This window comes from Mus caroli, chromosome 18 (assembly GCF_900094665.2).
Source record: "Mus caroli chromosome 18, CAROLI_EIJ_v1.1, whole genome shotgun sequence".
NCBI classification, from domain to species: domain Eukaryota; kingdom Metazoa; phylum Chordata; class Mammalia; order Rodentia; family Muridae; genus Mus; species Mus caroli.
In genome coordinates, this window is record NC_034587.1 from 32,398,049 (window position 1) to 32,423,188 (window position 25,140).

Consider the following 25,140-nt stretch of genomic DNA (forward strand, 5'->3'; position numbering starts at 1 on the left):
CAGCCTGGTCTACAAAGTGAGTTCCAGGACGGCCAGGGCTATACAGAGAAGAAACCCTGTCTCGGGGGAAAAAAAAAAAAAAAAAAAAAAAAAAAAGAAAATGTTTTATTGTTTTAGTTTATATTATTTTATTAGTATTTGACTCCAGAATTGAAGATTTGAGATGGAAACCTGAATAAGATTAGGTTATATAGCCATGCGCTGCTTTATTAGTCAGGCTAAGCTGCAGAGTGTTCTTGAAGCTGGGAGTATCGTCCTAACTCGGGAAACACATCCAGTGTGCTCCATTTCTATCTGGTACCTGAAGGAGAGGGGCCTTTGCTAATGAGTTCACTTGCCTTGCACGGTGGCTCCAATACATGCTTTCTTTCCAAGATAAGATGCAGAATTACCATTTACTTATACTGCACTGGATATTTTATTATATCATATACTTCATTATTAATTTGGGCTCTTAATCATTTGTAAAATATAGGGGAGTGAATAAGACAGATGCTGAAAAGGAGAGGTAGGTTACATCACCAAGGACCAAAGTCACTTTACAGTGACTTTGAAGTGTATCTTTAAAGACCTGTCATTTTAGAGAGAAATGGTCAAATGAAATGTGAGCTTGATCCCTTGGGAGGGGGTGAAATTCAAGGAAATGAAAGAAGCTAACCTTTGGGGAAAAATTTAAACTTATTTAAGACTAGTGAAAGATAAAGGCTGTTTTCTAGGTAGTGTTATTGAGTCTAAGGAAGTGTTATGCAGCATGTCAATAACATTAGGAAATATTTACTTAAATATAGACTGTGCAAGATGCTTCCTAGCTAATGACCTTAGCCCTGGTAGTACAGTGATAGGTGAAGTTGCAATCTGTATTGATTTTTGCTAATCTTTTCCCTTATTTCTTTCTATATGCCAGTGTTGCTAGATGAAAACTGAAGTAGCTTTGAGTCATGTAAGTTGAACATACAAGATTATAAGCATGTACCCTTGCACCTAGGTAGAGTGTTATTTTAGTTGAATCAGAAAAGTGAAGCTGGGCCAGAGAGACTCAACTGTCCATGCACCTGCCTTCATGCAGGATGATTAGAATTCCTGGAAACCACAGAATAGGAGAGAATTAACAAAGTTGTCCCCTGTCCTTAACTCCTGTAAATAATTGTTAAACAGGATTAGGAACAGGGTTTCCCTGTGTGGCCCTGGCTGTCCTGGAACTCATTCTGTAGACCAGGCTGGCCTCAGAACTCAGAAATCCGCCTGCCTCTGCCTCCTGAGTGCTGGGCTTAAAGGCATGCATCACCACCGTCTGGCAAGTGTTGTTTTGTTTGTTTGTTTCTAAGTACTGGCTTATGGTTTTGGTGGCACATACCCGAGGCACAAGACCGAGGCAGGGCTTAATGGCATGTAAGGGCTTAATGGCAGTATCTTGTCTTAGAACAGACAGCCGTGATCCATGTGTGTTCACAGTGACTCGGTTTTATAGTTTCCTGTGGCAAATTCTGGAGGAATCTAGAGAAGCAGGAACAACCCTTTCCATGAGGTAGAGGACAGGATGTGTCTGAGTCTTGAAAGAAGATGAGTGGCTTTCCAGTTGGAAACTTCTGAGGGCTCTCTTGGCAGAGGGAAAGTGAATGCCCACACCTGGAGGCCTTCCTGTTCTACTGGGGTGAGGCTGGGAAGGCTAGTGGGCCAGTGCAGGTGAAGTTGGCTGAGTAAGGTTTTGACTTTATCCTTGTTCAACCCCCAATGACAGTGATAACAAGAGCTGCTTGTAGAAGGGCAGGGAATGTAGATTCATGGGTAACAACCCTTCCACCCACACTCTATAAGCAGTTCTGGGAATGGAGCCCAGGGCTCAGCAGCTACTAAGAAAGTGCTGTGTCACTGAGTTTGACACTGCTGGCTTATACATATCCTCCAGACCAGAGATAAGACCTAGGCTAGAGCTTTCAGAACAGGGTATATTTTATCAGTAAGTAGGAGGGTTGTGAGGTCAGTGTTGACTGAGGTAAGAACTAGGAAGGGGAGAGAAGGGAAGGGAAAAGAACCTGGAGTCTCCTTAGAGGGACATGGTTGGTTCCTAACCATAAAATTATTTTTGTTGCTACTTTACAACTGTAATTTTGCTACTGTTAGGAATTTTAATGTAAATGCTTTTGGAGATAAGAGGTTTGCCAAATGGGTCTCGACCCACAGGATGAGAGCCACTGCTTTAGGGGATGGGGCCTAATGAGAAGTCCCTGGAGGCATGTCTTCCAAGGGCTTTATGGGACATTGGGGTCTTCCCCATTGGCCTGCAGAATTTATTTCACCATGTTTTTCTTGGTGTGCTGCCATAGGTTCAAAGTTGTGGAGCCAACCAGTTACACACTAAAATACCTAAAATCATGAGCCAAATACAATCTTTTTTGTTTTTTTGGAACAGGGACTCTCTCTGTAGCTCTGGCTGTCTTGGAACTCTCTATAGACCAGGGTGGCCTCGGAACTCAGAGAGCCATCTGCCTTTGCCTCCTGAGTGCTGGGTTTAATGGCATGCATCTCTATGCCTGACCCAAACCAATGTTTTAAAAGTTAGTTGATTATCCCCAGCTGGGGGATAAAAATGAAACAAAAGAAAATGTTGATTATCTCATGTATTTGTTACAATCATAGCAAACTGACTCTGTATAGACTCTCTTCACCTTTGAAGAGGATTTATTTCTAGCATTTCATAAAATAGTTGTTGTAAACAATAAGAATACAATAGTTCTAGAATATTAGGATGGATATTAGGAGGAACAAAATGTTAGGAAGAACAAAGTTCAGAGATCTGTAATGCCTTATAATTTCTTAGGTTTGTGTTTTTGATTTGGTTGCTGTTTTACCACCCACTCTGTTTTTCAGTTATGCTGTGGTTGCTGGAAGGTGTCTGTCTGTGTTACTCACAACCTGAGACAGCCACTTGCCTCTGAAGTGGTATCAGACAGATCTTAATTAGGCCTCTCTGACAGCTAGGGGCACCTCCTTTAAGCTTTCAGAGCTTCTTGTGAAGAATGGAGACCTGTACAACCTTAGCTTTACATTTGTTTTGTAATTCTCTATACCTGGAATATTTTTCTTCCCCTCTCTTCTTCTTCCTTCTCCCCCTTTGAGACAAAGGTTTGTATAGCTGTAGCAGACCAAGAACTCTTTGTAGACCAAGAACTGGTTTTAAACTGCCTCTGCCTCTCCGTGGTGAGGTTAAAAGCAGGTGTCACTATGCTCTGCTCTCCCACAACTTTGAGGGGAATTTTCAAACCTAGGAGAGAAGTTGCAATAGTGAAGTGTTAGTTGCTTTGCTTATCGTTGTGACAGAATACCTGACAGACGATGTCATTGAGGAAGGGCTTATTTGACGTACAGTTTGGGAGAACAGTCAGTCATCAGATTTGCTATGTAGCACAGTTGAAGTTCTGATCTTCCTACCTCTATCTCCCAAGTGCAGGGATTTTAGACTGGTACGGGTTCAGTTTGCCTGGTTCTTGGCCCTCTAAGCACCCCACCTGCTTTCATTTTTCTCCTGGTGCTGATATCCTCTCACGTTTCTGCTGTCACTGCAGTGTTTGTTTTAATATCCAGGCTTGTTCTTTGGTCTCAGCCCCTCGTGCTAGATTGCAGGTGAGAGCCTCCATACCTAGTTCTTTTTAGTGGTATCCACTGTTGACTGGAATAGTGTTCTTGGAGTGGCACACAAATACTGGCTGAATGCATGATGCTCAATGGTTGAATACCATTGGATTTAGATTTTGTCTTTTGCTTAGTGCTTTTTGTATGTTTCCTGATGGTTATGGCTTGGTATGGTTGTTTTAATTTTGCTATTTCCTTTGGTATGTATCCTAGAAAAAATAAAAAATAAAAAAAAATAAAAGGAAAAATATGAGCGATTGGAGTGGTTTCTTTTTCTTTTTTTATATCTATCTATCTGTCTGTCTGTCTGTCTGTCTGTCTGTCTGTCTATCTATCTATCTATTGAGACAGGGTTTCTTTTTTTGAGACAGCCTTGGCTGTCCTGGGCTTTGTAGACCAGGCAGTCCTTGAACTCGTAAAGATTGCTTGCCTCTGCTCTCCCATGGGCTGGATTAAAGGCATGTGTCACTACCACCTGGCAGAGTGTTTTGCTTTATTTACAATGATGATGATGATGATTAGTTAAGATTAAGCCAAGTTGTCATTGTTGTCCTGTCATTCCTCCTTTACAGTTCTGTATAATTGCAAGTGGAGTGACGTCTACTTTTTGTGCCAGAGGATACCTGATGTAAAATAGATGCTCTGGGTTGATCATGTAACACATGATAGATGACTCAGTTCAATTCAGTTACCCTTGTAGCAGATGGGGAACTTAAAAAACTTTATTTGTTTTCTTTTTTTTTTTTTTAATATTTATTTATTTATTATATGTAAGTANACTGTAGCTGTCTTCAGACNCTCCAGAAGAGGGCGCCAGATCTCATTACAGATGGTTGTGAGCCACCATGTGGTTGCTGGGATTTGAACTCTGGACCTTCGGAAGAGCAGTCGGGTGCTCTTACCCACTGAGCCATCTCACCAGCCCAAAAACTTTGTTTTCTATGTGTAAATGTTTTTTTCTCAGTATGTATGTGTGTACCACCTGTGTTCCTGGTACCTGCAGATGTCAGAAGGCCCCAGATCTCCTGGAACTCCAGTTTTGGATGATTGTGAGCCACCACCTGAATGCTGGGCCTGGGGGTCTGAATCTAGGTCCTCTGGAAGAGCAGTCAGTATTCCATCCAGTAAACCATCTCCAGCTCCAGGGAAACTTGAAAAGTTTTTTTAATATATATATTACTTTTGCTTATGTGTAAATGCATATGGGGTACGTGCTTGCGTTAGTGCAGGTACCTACACAGGCCAGACAGGGCCAGGAGTAGGTTAGAACTCAAATTATAGTACTCACCATGGGTGTTAGGGTCTGAACTCTTGGTCCTCTTCAAGAGCAGGATACTCTTTCCAGCTGTGTGGGAAACTTTTTGCTCTGGCTTTATATAGATAAATAGATAGATAGATAGATACATACATACATACATACATACATAGTTAGTTTGGCTGTCAGACCTGACCGAGATGCTGCTGCTGAAATTGTAATTAGAAATATTGGCAATAATTACAAGAAAATAATTTTCTTTTTATGAGGACTATCTCCATTTAAAACTTAATATTTCCTTATTGCTCCCTTAATCTCAACTAGTTTATAGTGCAAAATTGAAGATGATAGACTGGGATTTAGAGATTTAGTCAAATACAATTTGGTTTTCAGGGTGAGTTAATTATAAGGGTTGTCCTTGTTTTTTGGGCAGTTACCAAGAAATTTGGGAGCTGAGGTTCCTACAGCTGTGTTAAGTCTGCTTAATGCAGGTACAACCTGGCACACCTATAACTGTATAGAGTAATTCACAATCCTGGATCCTGTGCACTGTGACAAGTTAATGTTGCTGTGAGTACTTTTAATTTCTAAATCTCCTCTGATTTGCATTTAAATGAACCATCCTAACATTTCATTAACATAACCTTGCTGTTTAAAAAATTGGCTTCGACTTGCATCCCAAGGTTGGAAAAGACACACTTTAGGAATGATGTGGCCATTGTGTTGTAAATGAACTTGTAATGTCTTGTGAGGAGGTGTATAGCTCTTCTCACAAAGAGGCAGCTTGCCAACAGTCCGCTCCCTTGGGTTCTAATGGAGCTGTGCTGTACTTCCTTTCTTGCTTTTCCTTTCATGCAGGCCGCCAGACAAGCAATTGAAGCTCTTTCTGGGTTTGTAGTGATATTTTGCATTATAGACAAGATCACTATTTTTAGATAATGAAGACCAAATAACTACGTTTTAGCTTTTCATTTCATTCCACTAAGTATAATTCTTCCTGGAAAAACTTAAGTTTGCTGTTTTTTATTAATGTTGGCCAGCTCTAGCAGATTTTATAATAGATTTTGGAAAGGAGTACTCTGTAAGTTAATTGGAAAACTAGAAGCTGCCAAGAGCTTTAAAAGTTATTTGTTTAGCGATTCTAAACAATACCATTAATTGTAAATAACCAGGAGAATATGATTAAGAAGAAGGCAGGAACTTTTTCTTGGTAGGTTTGTGAATATTTTCAAATGGGTTGCATAAATTCAGTTCAGCTTGTACTGCTGTGTCCTGTACAAAGTACTTGGTTAGCATCTTATAGAATATAAAAATGTATAACAATTGTTGCCTTTAAATTTAATCACTGAGCCATTTCCCCAGCCCCCTATCTTTAATCCTAAAACATGGAACATATATTAAGGTTGAGAAAATTAAGTTTAATAAAACAGTTCAAAGGCTGTTAAGTCAGTGGGTCCTAAGCTATGGGTCTTGTCCCCTTGGGGTCCCATATCCTTCATATCAGATATTTATACTATGATTTATAACAGTAGCAAAATTATAGTTATGAAATAGCAATAAAAATTTTATTATTATATTATAATACAGTTCTGCAACATGAGGTACTGCATTTAAGGGTTGCAGCATTAGGAAGATTGAGAACCACTGACATTAGTGAAAGACCCTGTTGCTGCAGATACCAGCCACATACCTTGCTTGCAGGATGCAGTTTGAACTGGAAGCTTACTCCTTGTTGGTTACTTTTTATAGTGGTGAGAGGTGCTACCTGTGTAGGCTGGTAGAGGAGAAAAAGGCATGAGTGGTTTTAATTAGATATGAACCTTACTGCAATAACAACTGGCCAAGAAAGATCTGCTCTCTTGTGTAATAGTGGTGTGACTGTTACGGGGGTAACCAATCATCTTCTGATAGGATATAGTCCTACTCCACAGAAGGAAACCCATGTACAATACTGTAAACTTGGTCAAAAATATGGGTTGGGAACTCATAGGCACTAATGAGGAACTTAATACAGTTTAGTTAGATTGATGTAGTGCCAATTAAGTATCTTTTAAATGTCTTTGTTTGGGGGCTGGAGAGATGACTTAGTGATTAAGAATGCATATTATTCTTGCAGAGAACCCACATTTGGTTCCCACACCCAAAGCAGGCAGTTGACATGTAACTGCAGGTCTAGAGAATTCAAAGCCCCTGACTTCCAAAGGCACCATACAGAAAGGGATTTGTAGGAAGGAGGAGTTGTCAGGGATGGGAATGCATTTTATACACATGTGAACATTTTAAAGGACAAATTTAATAATAAAAAGAACACTTTGATTACAGAACTCAAAGGATGTAGAATATGAAATTTAACATCTTTAAAATAAAAAATGTATTTTTATTTTATAATTTTATGTTCATGAGTGTTTTAAAGGCTTAGATTTTTCAAAGCCTATTTTGTTTAGGGTTCTCAAATGCTTCGACCTCTGTTCTAGCCCACCGACCAAAGGTGGGGAGAAAGATTGTTAATAAGACCAAGGGAGTTGTGGACCTGTTTAGAAGTAGTTGTTTGGGGGCGATTCCAAGCTTTGTTGTCAGGATATCAGCAGTCCAGTCCAATAGCAAACAACAAACATGAATAAGTAGCAGCAGCTTAATCCAGTGGAGACCTCACTGCTCTGGCAAATTATCATGAGTCTGTGGAAGCAGCAAGAATCAGCCAGTACAGTGTTGCAAGGCATTAGCAATGCAAGAGTGTCCTCTCACTGTCTGTGGGGTTATATTTATATTCTTTCTAAACATCACACGCCCTTTCAAGCGTCTGCTCCAGCAAAACATCATGCCCTCTCATGTGTCTGCTTCAGCAAAACACCCTCTCACAGGAAACTTCCAGAAAAACATCACATGACACAACTGAGTTTCCAAAGAAACCAGAGATTTCCACTTCAGTGTTTGCTATATATGCACCACATACACAGAGTACCTGGGTGTAGGCTTAGATTTTTCAAAGCCTTCTTTAACAAGGGTTCTTAATCTAGCTCACTGTTCAAAGGTAGGGGGAGAAAAGATGGAAAATAGGACAAGGGGATGTGGACCTGTTTAGAAGTAGTTCTCTAGGTGAATCCAATCTCAGTTTGTCAGGATACCAGCAGTCCAGTTCTGTAGTGTCAGGTTACCAACAGTTTAAAAGACTCGCCAAACACAGATCAGCAGTGGCAGCACAGCCAGACCTCTGTTGAATTGACTTGAGTCAGTGGGAGTGACTAGGACCCACTGAATATACAGTAAGTCAAACAAAACAACCTGAAACTCTTATCAATATACAATAATTCAAACAAAACAACCTTAAATTTTAATAGTATATAATAAAAACAAGACAACCTTAAATTCCTATCAGTATATAATGATTCAAACAAAGCAACCTTAAGTTCCTATCAATATACAATAAAAACAAAACAACCTTAAATTTCTATCAATGTATAATAAAAACAAAACCTTAAATTCCTATCAATGTACAACAATTTAAACCTACCATCCTAGATGATAACAACCGTAGCATATCAAACACACAAACTGTCCATTCCAATTTAAGGGGTTTGGGGTGATGGTCTTCTTATAATTGCTTCATGCTGAATTGGGGTGAGGAATTCCTGTTTGGAGCCCAAGGGGCAAAATTATTAATCCCTAGCACGTATGTAGCAGATATAGATCTCAAACAACTAAAGTGGGGGCTATCCCAAACGCTGCTGCCTGTACATGGGATATGTTCTTCTAGTTGGGCTGGCTGCCTTGTCTGTCCTGAGTGGGAGAGGATGCTCCTAGCCCTCACAGAGACTTGAAGTGCCAAGGTGGGGGAATACTCAGGGGTACCCCCATATGCACAGAGGAGAAGGGGATGGGGGAAAGGGTTGTGGGAGGGGTGACCAGGAGAGGAGCAATGCAGGATGTAAAGTGAATAAGTAAAATAAATAAATAAAAGAATAGTTAATAAGAGGAAAACAAAATAAAGTCTAGCTGTAGCATCTGTTGCCCAGTCTCTGTTTTTATCCAGTCTATGTGTTGTCTGTCAAGTCTATGTGTTGTCCAGTCTCTGTGTGATTGATCATTGTGGCTAGCCCTTTGAAGTTGATATGCATGCATATTTTTGAGAAATCAGTAACTGAGACAGTCTGTGAAAGTGCATCACCTGGGCCATTTGCTTTGTGAAGATATTGATGTCTCAGCTGGTTTTTCCTGGTCAGATCTAATCTTTATAAGTTTTGTTGGTAACTATATTTTCTCATCCCCTGTAGATACATAAGCGTAACCATGTCCCCGTCTTAAAAGTATTGCAGGTTTCCATTCCAGTGTTAAAACGTTTTTATAGTACATTGGTTGGCTTACTTCCTCAAGTTTTTTTTTTTTCTCGTTAACCTAGTGTCTCTCAGATGCCATTGTTCCTCTTCACTAACATTAAGAAAATGTAGAGTTAATAGGGCATTATTTAGTCTGTTTCTGAGGGTTTAATTCTCCCTTTTTGTTTAATAAGCATCTCTTCTAAGGTATGATTGGCTCTTTCTATAGTGGGATTGTGTGGTATACCAGTAACATGCTTTATATTGTAATATATAGAGAATTATTTTATTTTATTGGATACATATGAGGGACCATTATCAGTCTTAATTTGTGTAGGTATCCCCATAATTGCCATTATTTCCAATAAGTGTGTAATAACACAGTCAGGCATTTCAGAACTTACACCCTGAGTATGTATCAGTGGTATGGTGTATACATCTTAGTTTTCCAAATTCTGCAAATACCCATCTGCCAAATGTCATTTCTCTTGGTCCCCTAGGGTCACTACCAGCAGGTAACAGAATTTAATTGTATAACAAAGAACAAAGCAGGACTTCTTTTTTTAAATTAAGTTTTTTTTTTTTTTTGGTTTTTCGAGACAGGGTTTCTCTGTGTAGTCGTGGCTGTCCTGGAACTCACTCTGTAGACCAGGTTGGCCTTGAACTCAGAAATCCTCCTGCCTCTGCCTCCCAAGTGCTGGGATTAAAGGCGTGTGCCACCACCGCCCGGCTTTTTTTTTTTTAATTGCCAAGTGATGGGAATTCTTTAAACCTCTCCCATTAATATGATATTTTTCATGAAATTTTGAGGCTTATAACACGTTTCTATTAGTAATGGTCAATTTCATTATTTCCTTGAGCTAATGGACCTGGCAAACCTATAGAAGACCAAATATGAGTAACATATAATGGATAGTTTCACTTCTGATGGCCTGTTGTAATTGTATACATAATGAAGTTATTTCTGAGTTATCAGGTACAAATTCAGCAGTCTCTATATCCATGCAAGTTTCTTTCTGCATATAAAGAATCAGTGATTATGTTAAGAGATTCAGGATAATCTAGTAATATAAGGATTTCATATAATTCTGACTTTTGAACTGAGGCACATGGACTTTTTGAGTACCTTGCTCATTTTGTCTGATTTATAACCTGCCATCCCCATCTTGTTGATGTCTCTGCATTTGGTGTTCCCTTTATGATATGTGGAAGACTCCAGTTTTTTTTTATGAACTATATATGTTTGCTTTTTGGATATTTGTTATTAATTTTGCCCAAATAATTACTACAAGCTCTATGCCAGTCTTTATTGATCCCCATAATGACATAATCTCAGCATTTGTAAGAGATACTATAGTTTTGGCTGGACTTATTCCTGACAATTGGCATAATCTTATTTTACCATTTATAATTAACTCAGAAATCTTTGTATATATGTCTTCAATTTTTTAAATTTGTTTATGAGCTAAGAAAATCCATTCCATAATACTATGTTCTCTTTGCATAATAAGCCAGCCCACTAGGAGAATGAATCGAAGGCAAAATGACCAAAATACAAGCAAATTTAGAATCAATTTGATTACATTTGCATGTTGCAGTCTTTGTTTTACAAGAATTAATTAACTACAAGAATTCTTTTTCTGCTTCAGCTGTTTAAATTTGAATCTTCTTGCAATGTTTGAAACAAATTACTTAACTCATAGGTACTTAATCCAATTGTAGGCCACAGCCAGTTAATAACACCAGTTAATAACATTTGAAAATCATTGTGTTTCAGTTGGTCCCTATGGATCTGTACCTTTTGTGTTGGAATTTTTTGATTGATTGATTTTATAACCCAAATAACTAAATGAACCTCCTCTTTGTATTTTTTTCTGGAGCAATCTGTAACCCCCAGTATGGCAGAATTCTTTGTGTTACCTTAAACATATTCTCTAAAACATCTTTATCAGAATCAGCCAACAGAATAACATCCATATAATGATAAATGATAGATTAAGGGACTTGCTTACCACATAAAGTTGGATTATTTAACATTCCCTGTGCAAGTACCTCCCAGTGGTGTCTCTTTAGTGGATGACGATTATTCGAAGTAGGTACAGAGAAAGCAGACCTTTCCTCATTCCGCTCAAAAGCAGTCTTTCAAGTCAGCTATTTTTATAGGCCATGGTCTTGGCTGTAAAGGATCCATTGATTGAATTACCTTGTTAATTGCTTTTGAATCTGTTATCCTCCTCCATTTTCCTAATCTATTTTTTACATCAACCACAGGGGAATTCCATGGGCAGGTAGACTCTTTTATATGTTGATCCTCCAGCTGTTCTTTACTAGTTGTTCAAGTGTCCGCGATTTTTCTTTTGTTATGGTCTACTGCTCTTGCTATACAGGTCTGTTTGATAACCATTTCAGGGGCAAGGCTGTTGGTTTGTCAACAGTGGCCCCTTTTATACATTTGGAAATTTGATTCCTGTGATACCTTGGTTTTGGATCATGAGCACAGTTTGTGATTTTTCTCGATCCCTGTATCAATACCTTCCCCAGGAGCATCTACCATATAACACTCAATTTCCTCATTTGCTGTCCCTGGAATTAATTGTAAGAATATTAATTTGTGTGCCCCGTTTCTATAAAGGATCCAAAGATCCCTTCCCCATAAATTTATGGGTATATCAGCTACATAAGTTTCAGTTTCCCTGTTTGCCTTTCTGTTCCTACACAGTTCCCATCAGACACTTCGACTTACTCCTTATAATTTATCAATTCTATAAACTGTGGCCTTCTGAAGTAGCCAATCTGGATTCTAAGACTTTTTGGGAAAGTATACTAACAAGCTCCTGTATCTACCAAGCCTTCTATGTCAGTGCCATTCATTTACATCATTAACTTGGGTTTCTGGTCATTAACCAATCTGATCATTAATGTTTGCCAGAACACACATTTTTCTGTATTCCCAAAAGCTTATGTCCTTTCTACTGGAGCAGCCTTGCCTTTTATGTAAGAAAGTGAGGGGGCAGGTGAGATGGCTCATCGGGTAAGAGCACTGACTGCTCTTCCGAAGGTCCTGAGTTCAAATCCCAGCCACCACATGGTGGCTCACAACCACCCGAAATGGAATCTGACGCTTTCTTCTGGTGTGTCTGAAGACAGCTACAGTGTACTTATTTTTAATAATAAATAAATAAAAGTCTTTTTTAAAAAATGTAAGAAAACGACAGTTGAGCAGTCCTATTCCCTGTATCAATTTGCATCTCTCTTCTTACATATGCCACGATTCTAATTTCTTCTTTACCTGGATGCATAATAAGTCCTTGAGAAGTTAACCTACTGCTCCCAAAATTATTCCCACTGTTTCTGAGGGTACCAGTGGTAGCTAATAACATTCAACTTTTGGGGATAGGGAAAGAGGCGTAACTGTGGCCAGATCCAAACCTGCACTCCTTTCTGTAGCATGTATAAGATCAGAAATAATTAGTTTTGGTTTTCTTTCCTGCTTGGTACTTTCTGGTTGACCAAAGGAAGACAACTTGTATTGTTTACTGCCGGACCTGGAGCTGACAGGCCTCCTGCTCATTTCCTGAGAGCAGGAGGTTACCTCATGTGTCCCTCTTGGACTGGCAATCCTTTGACCAATATTTGCCCTTACCACAGTAGCTACAATACCCAGGAAACCTTTGTGGTCAGAACCTGCTTGTTCTCTTCTATGAATACTTTGTTCCCTAGAGTCAGTGTACCTGCTATTTTGAGCTCTGAATCTTCTAGCCTTAAATCTCTTTGGAAATGGCCAAACTCACCATAATTAAAGCATCAGGTATTGATTTCTAAGACTTGTAGCTATTCATTGCTTAAGATATTAGCATGATGCTCCCCGAGACCAGTATCAGTTGTCTCTCTTACCCATTTGTATATTGGGGCGCCTCATGCTTTCAGTCTGATTGTTTTCTGATGAATACATTCAGTATTCATGTTTTCAAAGGCCAGTATTTCTGTCAATGACTGGTTCAGGATCTGATAAGGCTATTAAAGCTGGACCCAATCTCTGTAAGAATTCGGTGAATGCTTCCACAGGTCCATGTATTACCTTCATAAAGTAGATTTTCCCCCTCCTGGCTTCTCAGTTATATCCCAGGCTCTTAAAGCCGAAATACAGCATTGTTCAATTATGCCATCAACAGATTGGATTTGTTATTGTAAATCAGCATAACGCCCTTCACTATGCAGTTTGTCTTTAGTAATTTGCATCTCTAGATGCAAATTAGTGGCTTGTACCTCCACCACAACAGCTTATAGAACAGCTAGCACCAATCTCTTCCAATCTTGGGGGATAACCCTATTCTGCATAGCCCAAGTATTTAGCATTTATTTAAGTAATGGAGAGTGCAAGCTATATAATACCATAGCCTCTTTAAAAATACTTCAATTCTAGCATTTCTGTTGGATGCCAGGTCAGCTCATTATAGGCAGAACCAGCATCATTAGTAGGCTTGTGCTGCACAAAGACTGGGAAGGCTGAGGTGCCTGTGAAGGCCTGAGCACTGGACTGAATACTATCCCATGGTACCTGTACTGAGCCCCTAGTCAGGGAGGTGCTCTGGGTACCTCCAGTGAAAGTGCATGCAGCAGGGTAAGGCAGCAGTTTACTTTCTAGCCTATTTAGTTTCCCTTTTTCTTTTTCTTTTTCTTTTTCTTTTTCTTTTTTTAAAGGTTTATTATTTATGAGAACACTGTAGCTGTTTTTAGACACACTGGAAGAGGGCATTGGATCCCATTACATATGGTTGTGAACCTCCATGTGGTTGCTGGGAGTGGAACTTAGGACCCCTGGAAGAGCAGTCAGTGCCATCTCTCCAGCCTCCTAGCCCTTCCCCATTTCTTTTCTTTTTTTTTTTTTTGGTTTTTCGAGACAGGGTTTCTCTTTATAGCTCTGGCTGTCCTGGAGCTCACTTTGTAGACCAGGCTGGCCTCGAACTCAGAAATCCGCCTGCCTCTGCCTCCCGAGTGCTGGGATTAAAGGCGTGCGCCACCACGCCCGGCCCTTCCCCTTTTCATTGTGTGGTACATTCCTGGTCTCAGACATCAAGTTTGAACACTGTTGTTCCTCTCCCACTGGCTTAGCACTTCTATCTCTATTTGCAAACTCTCTAAGTGCTTAGCTAACTCTGCAATCTTATCTAACATAAGAGTATTGTCAGGGGCTGGAGAGATGGCTCAATGGTTAAGAGTACTGACTGCTCTTTCCCAAGGTCCTGAGTTCAAATCCCAGCAACCACATGGTGGCTGACAATCATCTGTAACAACATCTGACACCCTCTTCTGGAGTGTCTGAAGACAGCTACAGTATTTACATATAAAATAAATCTTTAAAAAGAGTATTGTCAGTTTTCCCCCCAATCTTTTTAATAAGGTTTTAAAATTTTTTATTTTTATTTTTATTTTTTTAAACCAGGAAACAAAATAAAAAACCTCCCTCCAGGAACAAGGTAGGAGATCACTTCCTGGTTTTAGCTGCTATTTTGCCAACCTTAAGGAACACTGCTAACCACTCATAACCTGACCTTTCCTCTAGCACATTAGAAGAATTACCCATTATGTCTAAGCCATGGTGGGCGTCATCTGTAGGCTTAGATTTCTCAAAACCTACTGTAATAAGGGCTTTCAAACACCCCTCCCCTTGTTCTAGCCTACCATCCAAAGGTAGGGAAGAAAGAAGATAAATAGAACAAGAGGATGTGTACCTTTTAGAAGTAATTTTTCAGGATACTAGCAGTCCAGTTATATACTGTCAGGATACCAACAGTCCAGTTCAGAAGAGTTACCTACCAACAGTTAAGTTTGGGGATTTCAAATTGGTTTCTCTTAAATTCAGGTCATTTGAAGTAACTTTGTGATAATTGCTTGGAGTTGATCTGTTGGACACAAGCTTTTGAGTTGGTCTTTTCTGGTCTCTCTGTCCATCTCTGACCTGGGGAGGCCGGGTGTCATTTGACTTATTGTTGCATTTATAGTTTGTCAGTTGTTGTATTTTTGAAAGTAGCAGAGCCTTAAACCGCCGACCCCCCTCTGTTTTTTGAGGCAGGGTTTCTCTGTGTAGCCCTGGCTGTCCTGGAAGTCACTTTGTAGACCAGGCTGGCCTCGAACTCAGAAATCTGCCTGCCTCTGCCTCCCAAGTGCTGGGATGAAAGGTGTGCGCCACCACTGCCCGGCCTTAACTTTCTCACTGGAGCTCCCTTTAACACATGGGAAGTCCTGGGGCTCTGAATCCTTGGATTCAGGAAAGTAAAAGATTCCAAAGGCTTTTTGTTGTTTTGGGATCAGGTTTCACTCTGTAGCTAAAGCTGGATTCAACTGAGTGTCTAGGATGGCCTTGAGATGATCCTCCTGCCTCAGCCAAGTGTTGCTATTATAGACATAGACCACCATTTCCATTAATTTGGGGGCTGGAGCACTTGCTGCTTTTCCAGAGGATTTTGGTTTGGTTCTGGTGCACACATGGCAACTCATTCAGTTTTAGGAAATCTGATGGTCTCTTCTGGCTTTATAGGCACTCTGTATGTGTGTGGTACACATACATACATGAAAGCAAAATGAGACATAAAAATAAACCTTAAATTAATTTCACTGTGGGTGTAGGTCTAATTCCAGCACTGCAGAGGCAGAGACAGGTAGATCTGTGTGAGTTCCAGGCCAGCCAAGGCTATGTAGTGAGACTCTGTCTCAAATAAAATAAATCCCGAAACACTGAAGCTTCTTTGCGTTTTGTTTTTCCTGTGTCTAGAGAGTTTTTATATCAGAAAAATATTAGAAGAGTTTCTTTGGGAAAATGAGGCAGTGTCAATGGTAGAGCTTTTCCAGAGCTTTGCGTATTGCATGTCGGGCAGGCTCTGGGTTCAGTTCCAGGTACAAGCGCCCGACCCCTCAAAGTGAATTGTGTTTTGCGTCTCAGCAACTAGGAGTTGCTCTAAATGCCCACCTGGGTTTGCTTTCCTTAATCACAGGGTCTAGTCCTCTAATCCTGAAAGGTTCTCGTATTTGTACTGGTGCAGTCTCTTTGAAATGCCAGGAAGCTAGGATCCACAGGGCAAATACTTTGTTCTGAACGTCTTATCTATGACATTCGATGACATTTGCTTGAAGTGTTAGTGGTCTTTAACAGCCGAGACCATCCCATCTCTTAAGGATTACTGACTTGTGTTTATCGGTTTAGTGGACAAATAACCTTTAAAGACCCAAAATATGTAGGCCCAGCATAATGTAAGTATAGGGAACAAATTGTCTGGAAACTGCATTTTGTGATTCAGTGTTTTATTGATGCGTGGATAATTTAAAGTGAAATAATGAAAATTTGGAAATTTAACATGAATTAATACTATGCTTATTAAAAATAAAGAATCCATTTAAAATTTTTATGTATTTGGTTTTCTTGACCTTTTCTTAATTTTGTGGAATATGCCTTACTATCACCCTGGTATTTACCAACATTAGACTGAAGTTAAGTAGTTTTGTGATGTACTACAAAAATGATTTTTTAAATTAAATTTTAAATTATGAGTATGTATGTGTGTTTTTTGTGCATGTGAGTGTAGGTACCTACCGAGGCCAGAGGTGTCAGGTGCAGTGGAGTTAGAGATAGAGGTGTGAGCTGACCAATGTGGGTGCTGGTGATTGAACCTGGGTCTTCTAGAAGAGCATCTCTACTCTTAACTGCTGAGCTGTCCCTAGAGCCCCAGAGTGGGTTAAAGGGGCATGGGGGCAGGTGGATTTCTGATTTTGAGGTCAGCCTGATTTACATAGCAAGTTCCAGGCCAGCCAGGCCTACACAGTGAGACCTTGTCTCACCCTGCCATGCCCCCCCACAACTGTGTGTGTGTGTGTGTGTGTGTGTGTGTGTGTGTGTACATCTGCGGTCTATGGTTGTGTGCATGGGGGTGCAGAGGCATTGGTTCCGTCTGGGCTGGGGTTCTTTGTAGGAATAGTAAATGCTCTTAACTATGGAGCTGTCTTTCGGCCCCATGCTTTAGTCTCCTTGATTTTACATGAATCAAGGAATCATTTATTACTTTGGGTGTTCCTAAAAGGTGCTTTCCCTTTTTCTTAACTTTAAACTTGTTTTCAATTTTGTGACAGGATTTTTATTCCTCAGCCCAGATTGGCCTTTAATTTGTGATCTTTCTTCCTAAGTCTTTTGAGTGCTGGGACTAACAGAGTAAGCTATATTCTTGGCCTAAATGGTGTCTTATTTAAATACATTATCCTATATTTATTAGATCTTTTGTTTGAAGAGCCTTTTCCTTAATTCATATTAAGATAGACTGTACTATCCAGAGGGTCATAATCTATTTTATCTAATTAAATCTGTAGAAAAGCTTTTTGAAAAAGGTGCTGGTTGGTGGTCTTCGTGTATAAACGAGACAAGTTCAAAGTAGCTAAAATGATGTGTGCCCTTGGATGCTGTTGTCCTCATTATATTATGTAAAGAGTTTAATTTTGTTAGTTATGAAAATAGCTTTTCCCCCTGAATAGTAGTTATATAGTTCTATAATATTAGAAAACACAGTTAATAAAAAGAAAAATGTTAATACTACTTTTAATAGGTTGTTTCCAACTTTTAGACTTGACCTTGTTAAATATTTTGGTAGATGCATTTCAGCTCCCCCCTACTCTACACTTATTTATTTATTTATTTTTCGAGACAGGGTTTCTCTTTGTAGCCCTGGCTGTCCTGGAACTCACTCTGTAGACCAGGCTGCCCTTGAACTCTGAAATCCGCCTGCCTCTGCCTCCCAAGTGCTGGGATTAGAGGTGTGCGCCACCACTGCCTGGCCCCCTTTACATTTATACTTCAGATTGTTTTCTGTTGTCAGTAGTATACATTTTGAACATTTTTCATATACTTCTGTAAAGTGTTACTAATGTTTAATTTGAGCCCCCCCCCCCCAATCTTTAATTTTGGTGTACACCCCCTACTCCCCCGAGACAGGATTTCATTCTCTTTAAGATTAGACTGGCCTGAACTCACTATGCAGACTTGGAGTTACAAAATTCCTGCTTCAATCTATTGAGTGTTTGGGATTATAGCCATGAACCACTGTGCCCAGCTCCATAGTTCCCTCTGGCCTATGGACCTCACTCCATAGCTCAGACTGGCCTTGAATTTACATCATATTTTTCTGACTCATTCTTCTGAGAGTTTGGGATTACAGGCATGCTAAACCACACCTAGCTTTGTTTACCCCATTTAAAACTTTTTTATTTAAGCTTATTTATTATTGTTTATATGATAGCTATGTGTATGTTCACGTTAGGTTTGTGGAGGTCAGAGGACAGCTTTGGAGCAGGTACTCTCCTATCCTACCCTTCCTTGGGTCCCAGGGTTATCTGCTGAGCAGCCATCTCTTAGACGACCCTTGCACGTTTCTTTTTTCTTTTTTGATACATAGTCTCAAGTGTAACTAAGGTTGGCCATAAATTTATAGCAGTCTTTTGGCTCCAGCTTCCCAGATGCTGGGATTATATGTGTGAACTACCATATGCTCAAATTAATCTGAATTCGTGGGTTCAAATGACTTTCATGCCTCAGTTTACTGTGGATTTGAAAATACAGACAGATACCACTATACCCAATGAGAAAAAGAAATTTAAAAACAGGGTCTTGTATGTAGACATTTGTAACTAACTAGGAAATATACTGTTTAGTCCAGGCTGGCCTTGAACTCATGAACTCCCCTGCCTCAACCTTTCTCTAGTGTGAAGATTACAGTCACGGACCACAGTGCTCTGCTTAGAGCTATATCTAATCTGTTTTCTCATAGACATGATTACTGTACTTCTGTGTTTCCTTTATCTATTAACTCAAAATTTAGTTTTGAATAGGATTTCTTTATATTTTTTGAAAGATTGGTTTTTAATTATATATATTGTATATGTACCATATGCGTGCCTGGTGACCATTGAGGCCAGAAAAGGGCATCAGGTTGGCTAGAGCTGGAGCTATGGTGGTGTTTAGCTGCCATATGGGTTCTGGGAATAAATCCTGGGTCATTCAGAAGGGAGGCCAGTGTTTTTAACTGCTGAGAGATTTAATTAATGGGCTGAGATTCCCTCCTTCCCTCCCTCCTTTCTTTCCTTTCTTCCTTCCTACAGTATATAGCCCTGGCTGTGCTAGAACTCACTGTGTAGACCAGGCTGGCTTTGAATTCACAGAAATTTACTGGCTTCTGCCTCCTGAGTGCTGGGATTAAAGGTGTGTGCCACCATACCTGTATGGATTGAAATTTCTTTTTTTTTTAATTTATTTTTTACTTTGTGTGTATTGGTGTTTTGCTTGTATGTATGCCTGTGTTAGGGTGTTGGATCACCTGGAACTGGAGTTATAGACAGTTGTGAACTGAAAACTTCAGTCCTGGAAACTGAACCTGGGGTCCTCTGGAAGAGCAGCCAGTGCTCTTAACTACCGAGTCATCTCTCTAGCCAGGATTGAGATCTTAATCTATAGTGAATTTGTATTGGAAAAATGTTGTCAAGATTGTCTCTTCATGTAAACACAGAGTTCCTATGTGTAAGAGCTCATTCCTCTTGTACATGCGGCTATACTGATAGGAAAGTCTCTGTGAGAGCTTGATAATGTATTTCATGTTTCTGTTTGATGATTGCCTGACTTTGGGTTTTTGTTTATCTCTTAGACATGACTGCCGTCCACACAGGCAACATAAACTTCAAATGGGACCCCAAAAGTCTGGAGATTAGGACTCTGGCTGTTGAAAGACTGTTGGAGCCTCTTGTTACACAGGTAACAATCTGAAAACACAAATAGTTGTTGTAACATTCTTTAGCAATAGGCCTGGCCACCAAACCCTAACTAAGGTTCTTTAGCTCAGAGTCTTGAGTTGAGTTGGTTGAGTTTTAGTTAGTTTGACAGTACTTACTGAATACTGGTACATTTCTTTATTTAATTCTTTCTACTGTTGTAATTGAGACAAGGTTTTCTATCACCACACTGACCTCAGCCTCCTTAGGAATATGAGGGTAGACTTCAACTCTCCTGGTCCCTGTTTCCACCTCTTGAATGCCACTTGTATTAAAGTCATGTGCCACTATGCCTGGCTTTATTTAATTCTTTAGACTACAGCTTCCCTTTTCTGAAATCTTACTGCTGATAGTAAAGGTTATTGGTATTATATAGTACAGATTTCTAAATATTTGTGCTTTGCAGATAACTTCACCCTCCATCAGACAGGAAATTCAATGAAGGTGGGACTTGACGGTTAAGGTTCTTCACTTATCTTAATGCACCCTTCATTGTGTAGGATTAGCTAGCAGGTAACTTAGTTTGAGGGTGTAGGCTTGGTATATTCTGTTACAAATACATGCGTCATAGTGTGATGACATTGATTAACTTAGCAGCTGTATATTTTTACTCTTTTGGCATAGTTAATGTATGTGTATATTTATATATGAGAGGAGAGAGAAAACAAGAATGACATTTGCTGTCTTTAAAAAACTTGCCTTCTAAATCATAAACTAAGATTTCATATGTCTATATGTAGATGTGTGGGGGTTAGTGGGATACTTGCTGTCTTGAACCCAGTATACTGTACTTTTCAGGTCTTATGTTTGGCAGATTTACACTATAACAAAACTTTAATCATCTTCAACCTACAGATCATCTGGCATATTAAACTTATTAATGATGTCTAATGTTCTGGAACTTTTAAGCATCGTCACAGGAGGCTTTTATGGGCAATGTTTCATTTCTTTATTAAGGACCTTTACTAATTAATGCAGAGATTTGCATTAATAAACTTGAGCAGACTTCAGAAGTAAGTTGTCTGAGAACATTTTGCAGACTAGTAACAATGACAAAAATGTAGTCTTCTGGCAAAGCTAAACTTATTGTCCAGCCGTTTCTGGAATACCTTGACTTAAAAAATGACGTTTCACTCATCCTCAGTCATAGTTTTAGTCTGGTCTCTTTAAAAACTTAATGATTACTTAAGAACTTAAGATATGCATTATTTCTCTCTCTCTCTTTTTTAAGATTGATTTATTTATTGTATGTGAATACACTGTAGCTGTCTTCAGATGCACCAGAAGAGGGCATCAGATCCCATCACAGATGGTTGTGAGCCACCATGTGGTTGCTGGGAATTGAACTCAGGATCTCTGGAAGAGCAATCAGTGCTCTTAACCACTGAGCCATCTCTCCAGCCCGCATTATATTTCTTATCGTATACATTAAGAAACAAATTATTTTGGAAACTAAATATAGCATAATTTTTAGAATTGTGTTATTTCATGTTTAGTACGATCTCTAAGTGTGTCACCTAACTTACTTATGAACTTAGAATTGCTATCTTTAAAGATACTAGTCTACTATTTTTCATTCTAAATGATTTTTTTTTTTTAAATTAAACTTCTAGGTTACAACCCTGGTAAACACCAATAGTAAAGGGCCCTCTAATAAAAAGAGAGGCCGTTCTAAGAAGGCCCATGTTTTGGCTGCATCTGTTGAACAAGCAACTGAGAATTTCTTGGAAAAGGGGGATAAAATTGCAAAAGAGAGCCAGTTTCTCAAGGAGGAGCTTGTGGTTGCTGTAGAAGATGTTCGAAAACAAGGTAGGTCAATATATGAAGAGAGACAGGTTTTCCTAGAAATTCATTAAAATTTTAAATTTACATTTATTTATACATGTGTCTATGATTCTATATATGGGTGCCACAGCATGGCATATGGAAGTCAGAAGACAACTGTGGGAGTCTCTCTTCCTTCCTTCCTTCCTTCCTTCCTTCCTTCCTTCCTTCCTTCCACCCATCCATCCATCCATCCATCCATCCATCCATCCATCCATCCATCATGTGAGTCTGGGGATTGAACTCCTGTTATCTGGTTATCAAGTGTGGCAGCAGCTCTCACTGAGCCATCTCACTGGTCCTAACTGGGCTTCTTTCTCATGGGTTATTCACCAGGGGAGAGTTGGCTGCTGTGCCATGGGAACACTTAGGAAGTTATGTAGCAAGGGGGTAACGTCTGCTGCTAATGGCCAGCAGCATACTTTTGCCAAACATATGAATGGACTACTTTGGACAGATACCCATTTACATTCAAGATTCAGAAGACAGCACTCCCAACTAACCCCAAAGGATTATAAATGCTCCTTTTAAGCTATCATTCAGTTTTGAATGATTAGTCAGCAGAAGAAAATATGATTTCCTTTCTCTGTAAGGTTTTCAGTGGTCTGAAACCTAACCTAACTTGTCTTAGGTTAGCAATTAAATAATTGCTTATCTAAGGAATGCTTAGTTGGTATCTATGGAAACACTTGGTTCCTTAAGGGACTGTAAGATGTGTTTGTTCTGGATCAATGTTGACTACTTTTGATTAGATAGGGGTTTCTAGGTTTTTTTTTTTGGTAGAGGGCCAGCTAGTATTTTAGTTTTACTGGCCATAGACTCTCTGTCGAAGCTACTTAGTCATGCTGCAAGCATGCTGTGGAGAATATATACACAAATGTGCACAGTATGATCTGATAAAACTTATAAAAGCAGAGGTATGCTGTTTTGATATACAAAATCTAGTTTGCTAATTTCTAATCTAAGATTTTCCTACACTGTTAAAAATAGAAGCTTGCTGGGTTCAAAGAAGAAGTACTTGTTTATGTGAGTTTCAAGTCAGATTTCTGTGTTTGGGGTTTGTGTGTGCCCTGTGCTTTCTATGCAACCATAATTTTTCTTTTAAGATTTATTTATTTATGTATGAATGCTCTATCTGCATATACACCTGCATGCGAGAAGAGGGCATCAGATCCCATTACAGATGGTTGTGAGCCACCATGTGGTTGCTGGGAATTGAACTCAGGACCTCTGGAAGAGCAGCAAGTGCTCATAACTGCTTAGCCATCTCTCCTGCCCCTATGCAACCATAACAATGAATGCATACAGTTTTGTATAATTTTTTTATATGAATAACGTACGAAAATTTGGGTGTCTTAAAATACCACCATAAATGCTATAAGTGTATCAGAAACTCAAGTCCATCTTCTTTCAAGGTAATGAAATGAGCCTCCCAAGAACCTACCATGGAGCCAGTTATCAATTTCACAGCATCTAAACTCATGTGGTCTAGGGTCACATCATAATGACAATATGCTTAAACTAGGTGCTGAGCCTTATACGTTGCTGCTTTTTGTATGTGCCCTTTCTTGTTTAGGGGGTACACATCCATATGTCCACTCTTTGATTAGGTCAATGAAGTGTTTTCTAATTTTTATAGTAATAATTAATTAGATTGCCCTCCTCTTCCCAGTCTCTAGTAGGGCAGTTTACTTTCTAGTTTGGTGGTCTTTTCTGTGCTACCTAACATGGTATCTGGTCTGTGGTAGATAGGTATTGTGTTTTAGGATAATTAGCTATTTCCTAAAGAGTATGGTGTGAGAAAGAAAAGTTCCTTTCTCACATTTTAGGTGTATTTACAAATATGAATGCTTTCATGTAGGTGAAGAATCATAAAAAGCTGATACAGTGCACACTGTATCAGTGGTTCAGAGTTTGTAGTATATTCTTAGGGTCGTGTAGCTGTGGTTGCTGTCTTAAGTCCAGAGCATTTCTGTCACCCGCAAAGACACCTTGTACTCATCATAAGTCACCGAAGTCTTTGGCACACAGTAGGGTCTTGCTATCTACCTCAGGCTTGCCCAGGACGCTGGATCATTTTGCCTGATTCCCAAATGTTTGAATTATAATCTTGTGCCATCATGATACGTATTTCAAAGTTCACAAAGAGGAGGGCTGCCTCTGGTTATTTTAAGTTTATTTTATGAGTCCTTGAATAATAAGAGTTCTGACTAAAAAAGAAAGCATTTAGCTGGCTTAAGGGATGCCAGACAGATAAGATGAGGCAAATGATTAGAAAATGAGAAGTTTAGAAAACAGAGCCAGTGCTGGTAAGTTGGAAGTAAGGGCTGAGGGATAGTTTCTGTGTTAGTTGCTTTGTCTCATTGCTCTAAGAACGTTCCTGACAGATGCAACATGAGGAGGTTATTTTGGCTGGAAGTTGAAGGGGTTACATGCATGCTGTCCAGCAGGGTGAGGGAGATCTGAGGCGGGGAGAGGAGGCATCTGCTCACATTGCCCCCCCCCCCCCCACACTCTAGAAGCAGAGTCAGGAATACTTGCGCCTAGCTTGTTTTCTCCTTTTTATCAGTCCAGTACCCCACCCATTAAATAGTATGGTCCACATTTAGGGTAGGTCTTTCTCAGTTAACATAATCTAGATAATTCCACATAGACATGCTCAGAAAATGGTTTCCATAACTCTAAATCTGAAAAATTTGTCAATCAAGATAACTTTTAGACACACATTGGAATAGGATTTTACTTGATGGTTGTTGTGGGGCTTTCCTGTAATCTTACCTCTTAGAAAGCATGAGCAGGAAGATTGAAAGTCATACCTGGACTATATAGTCAACCCTTATCTTAAAAAAAAAACACTGGGCTGCAGTCAGTAGTTGGCTTTTAAAAGCTTATAGTAGGTACTTGCTCTAATATGAGTAACTTCTTCCCTGCTACTCATGTGCACGTCTGAGTGAAGACTCAAAGAAGCAGACGCACATCTTTGTATAATCCTACATTGCATTCAACATTTGGTTCAGTAAAAAGGCTAAGAAGCTAGCCTGAGCTACTGAATGAGACACTGTCTGGAGTGTGTGTGTGTGTATGTGTGTGTGTGTACCTACAAAAAACAGAAAGAAAATAGAAGAGGCTTCAATTAAGCATATGATTAGGTAAAAGTGAATTTTCTAGGAAGGATAGATGTTGGGGAAAAAACCAAATGGGGTAAGTTGGCTGGTTACATGTGTTCCTCTTGTATAGTCTTTAGTTACTTTCCTATTGCTGTACAGACACCATGACCAAGACCACTTGCACAAGGAATTGTTTATTGGTGCATACAGT

The 25,140-nt window shown here is 39.5% G+C and overlaps 1 protein-coding gene across 1 annotated transcript in view; it reads left to right on the top strand.

Moving 5' to 3' along the window:
* Ctnna1 (catenin alpha 1) overlaps window positions 1–25,140 on the top strand; it is a 131,605-nt gene that overhangs the window by 13,511 nt on the left and 92,954 nt on the right. The window contains exons 2-3 of the mRNA XM_021150781.1: window positions 19,875–19,981; window positions 21,612–21,807. Of these exons, the coding sequence (XP_021006440.1) occupies window positions 19,877–19,981; window positions 21,612–21,807 (301 nt within the window). The 5' untranslated portion in view covers window positions 19,875–19,876. The remainder of the gene's footprint in view (window positions 1–19,874; window positions 19,982–21,611; window positions 21,808–25,140) is intronic.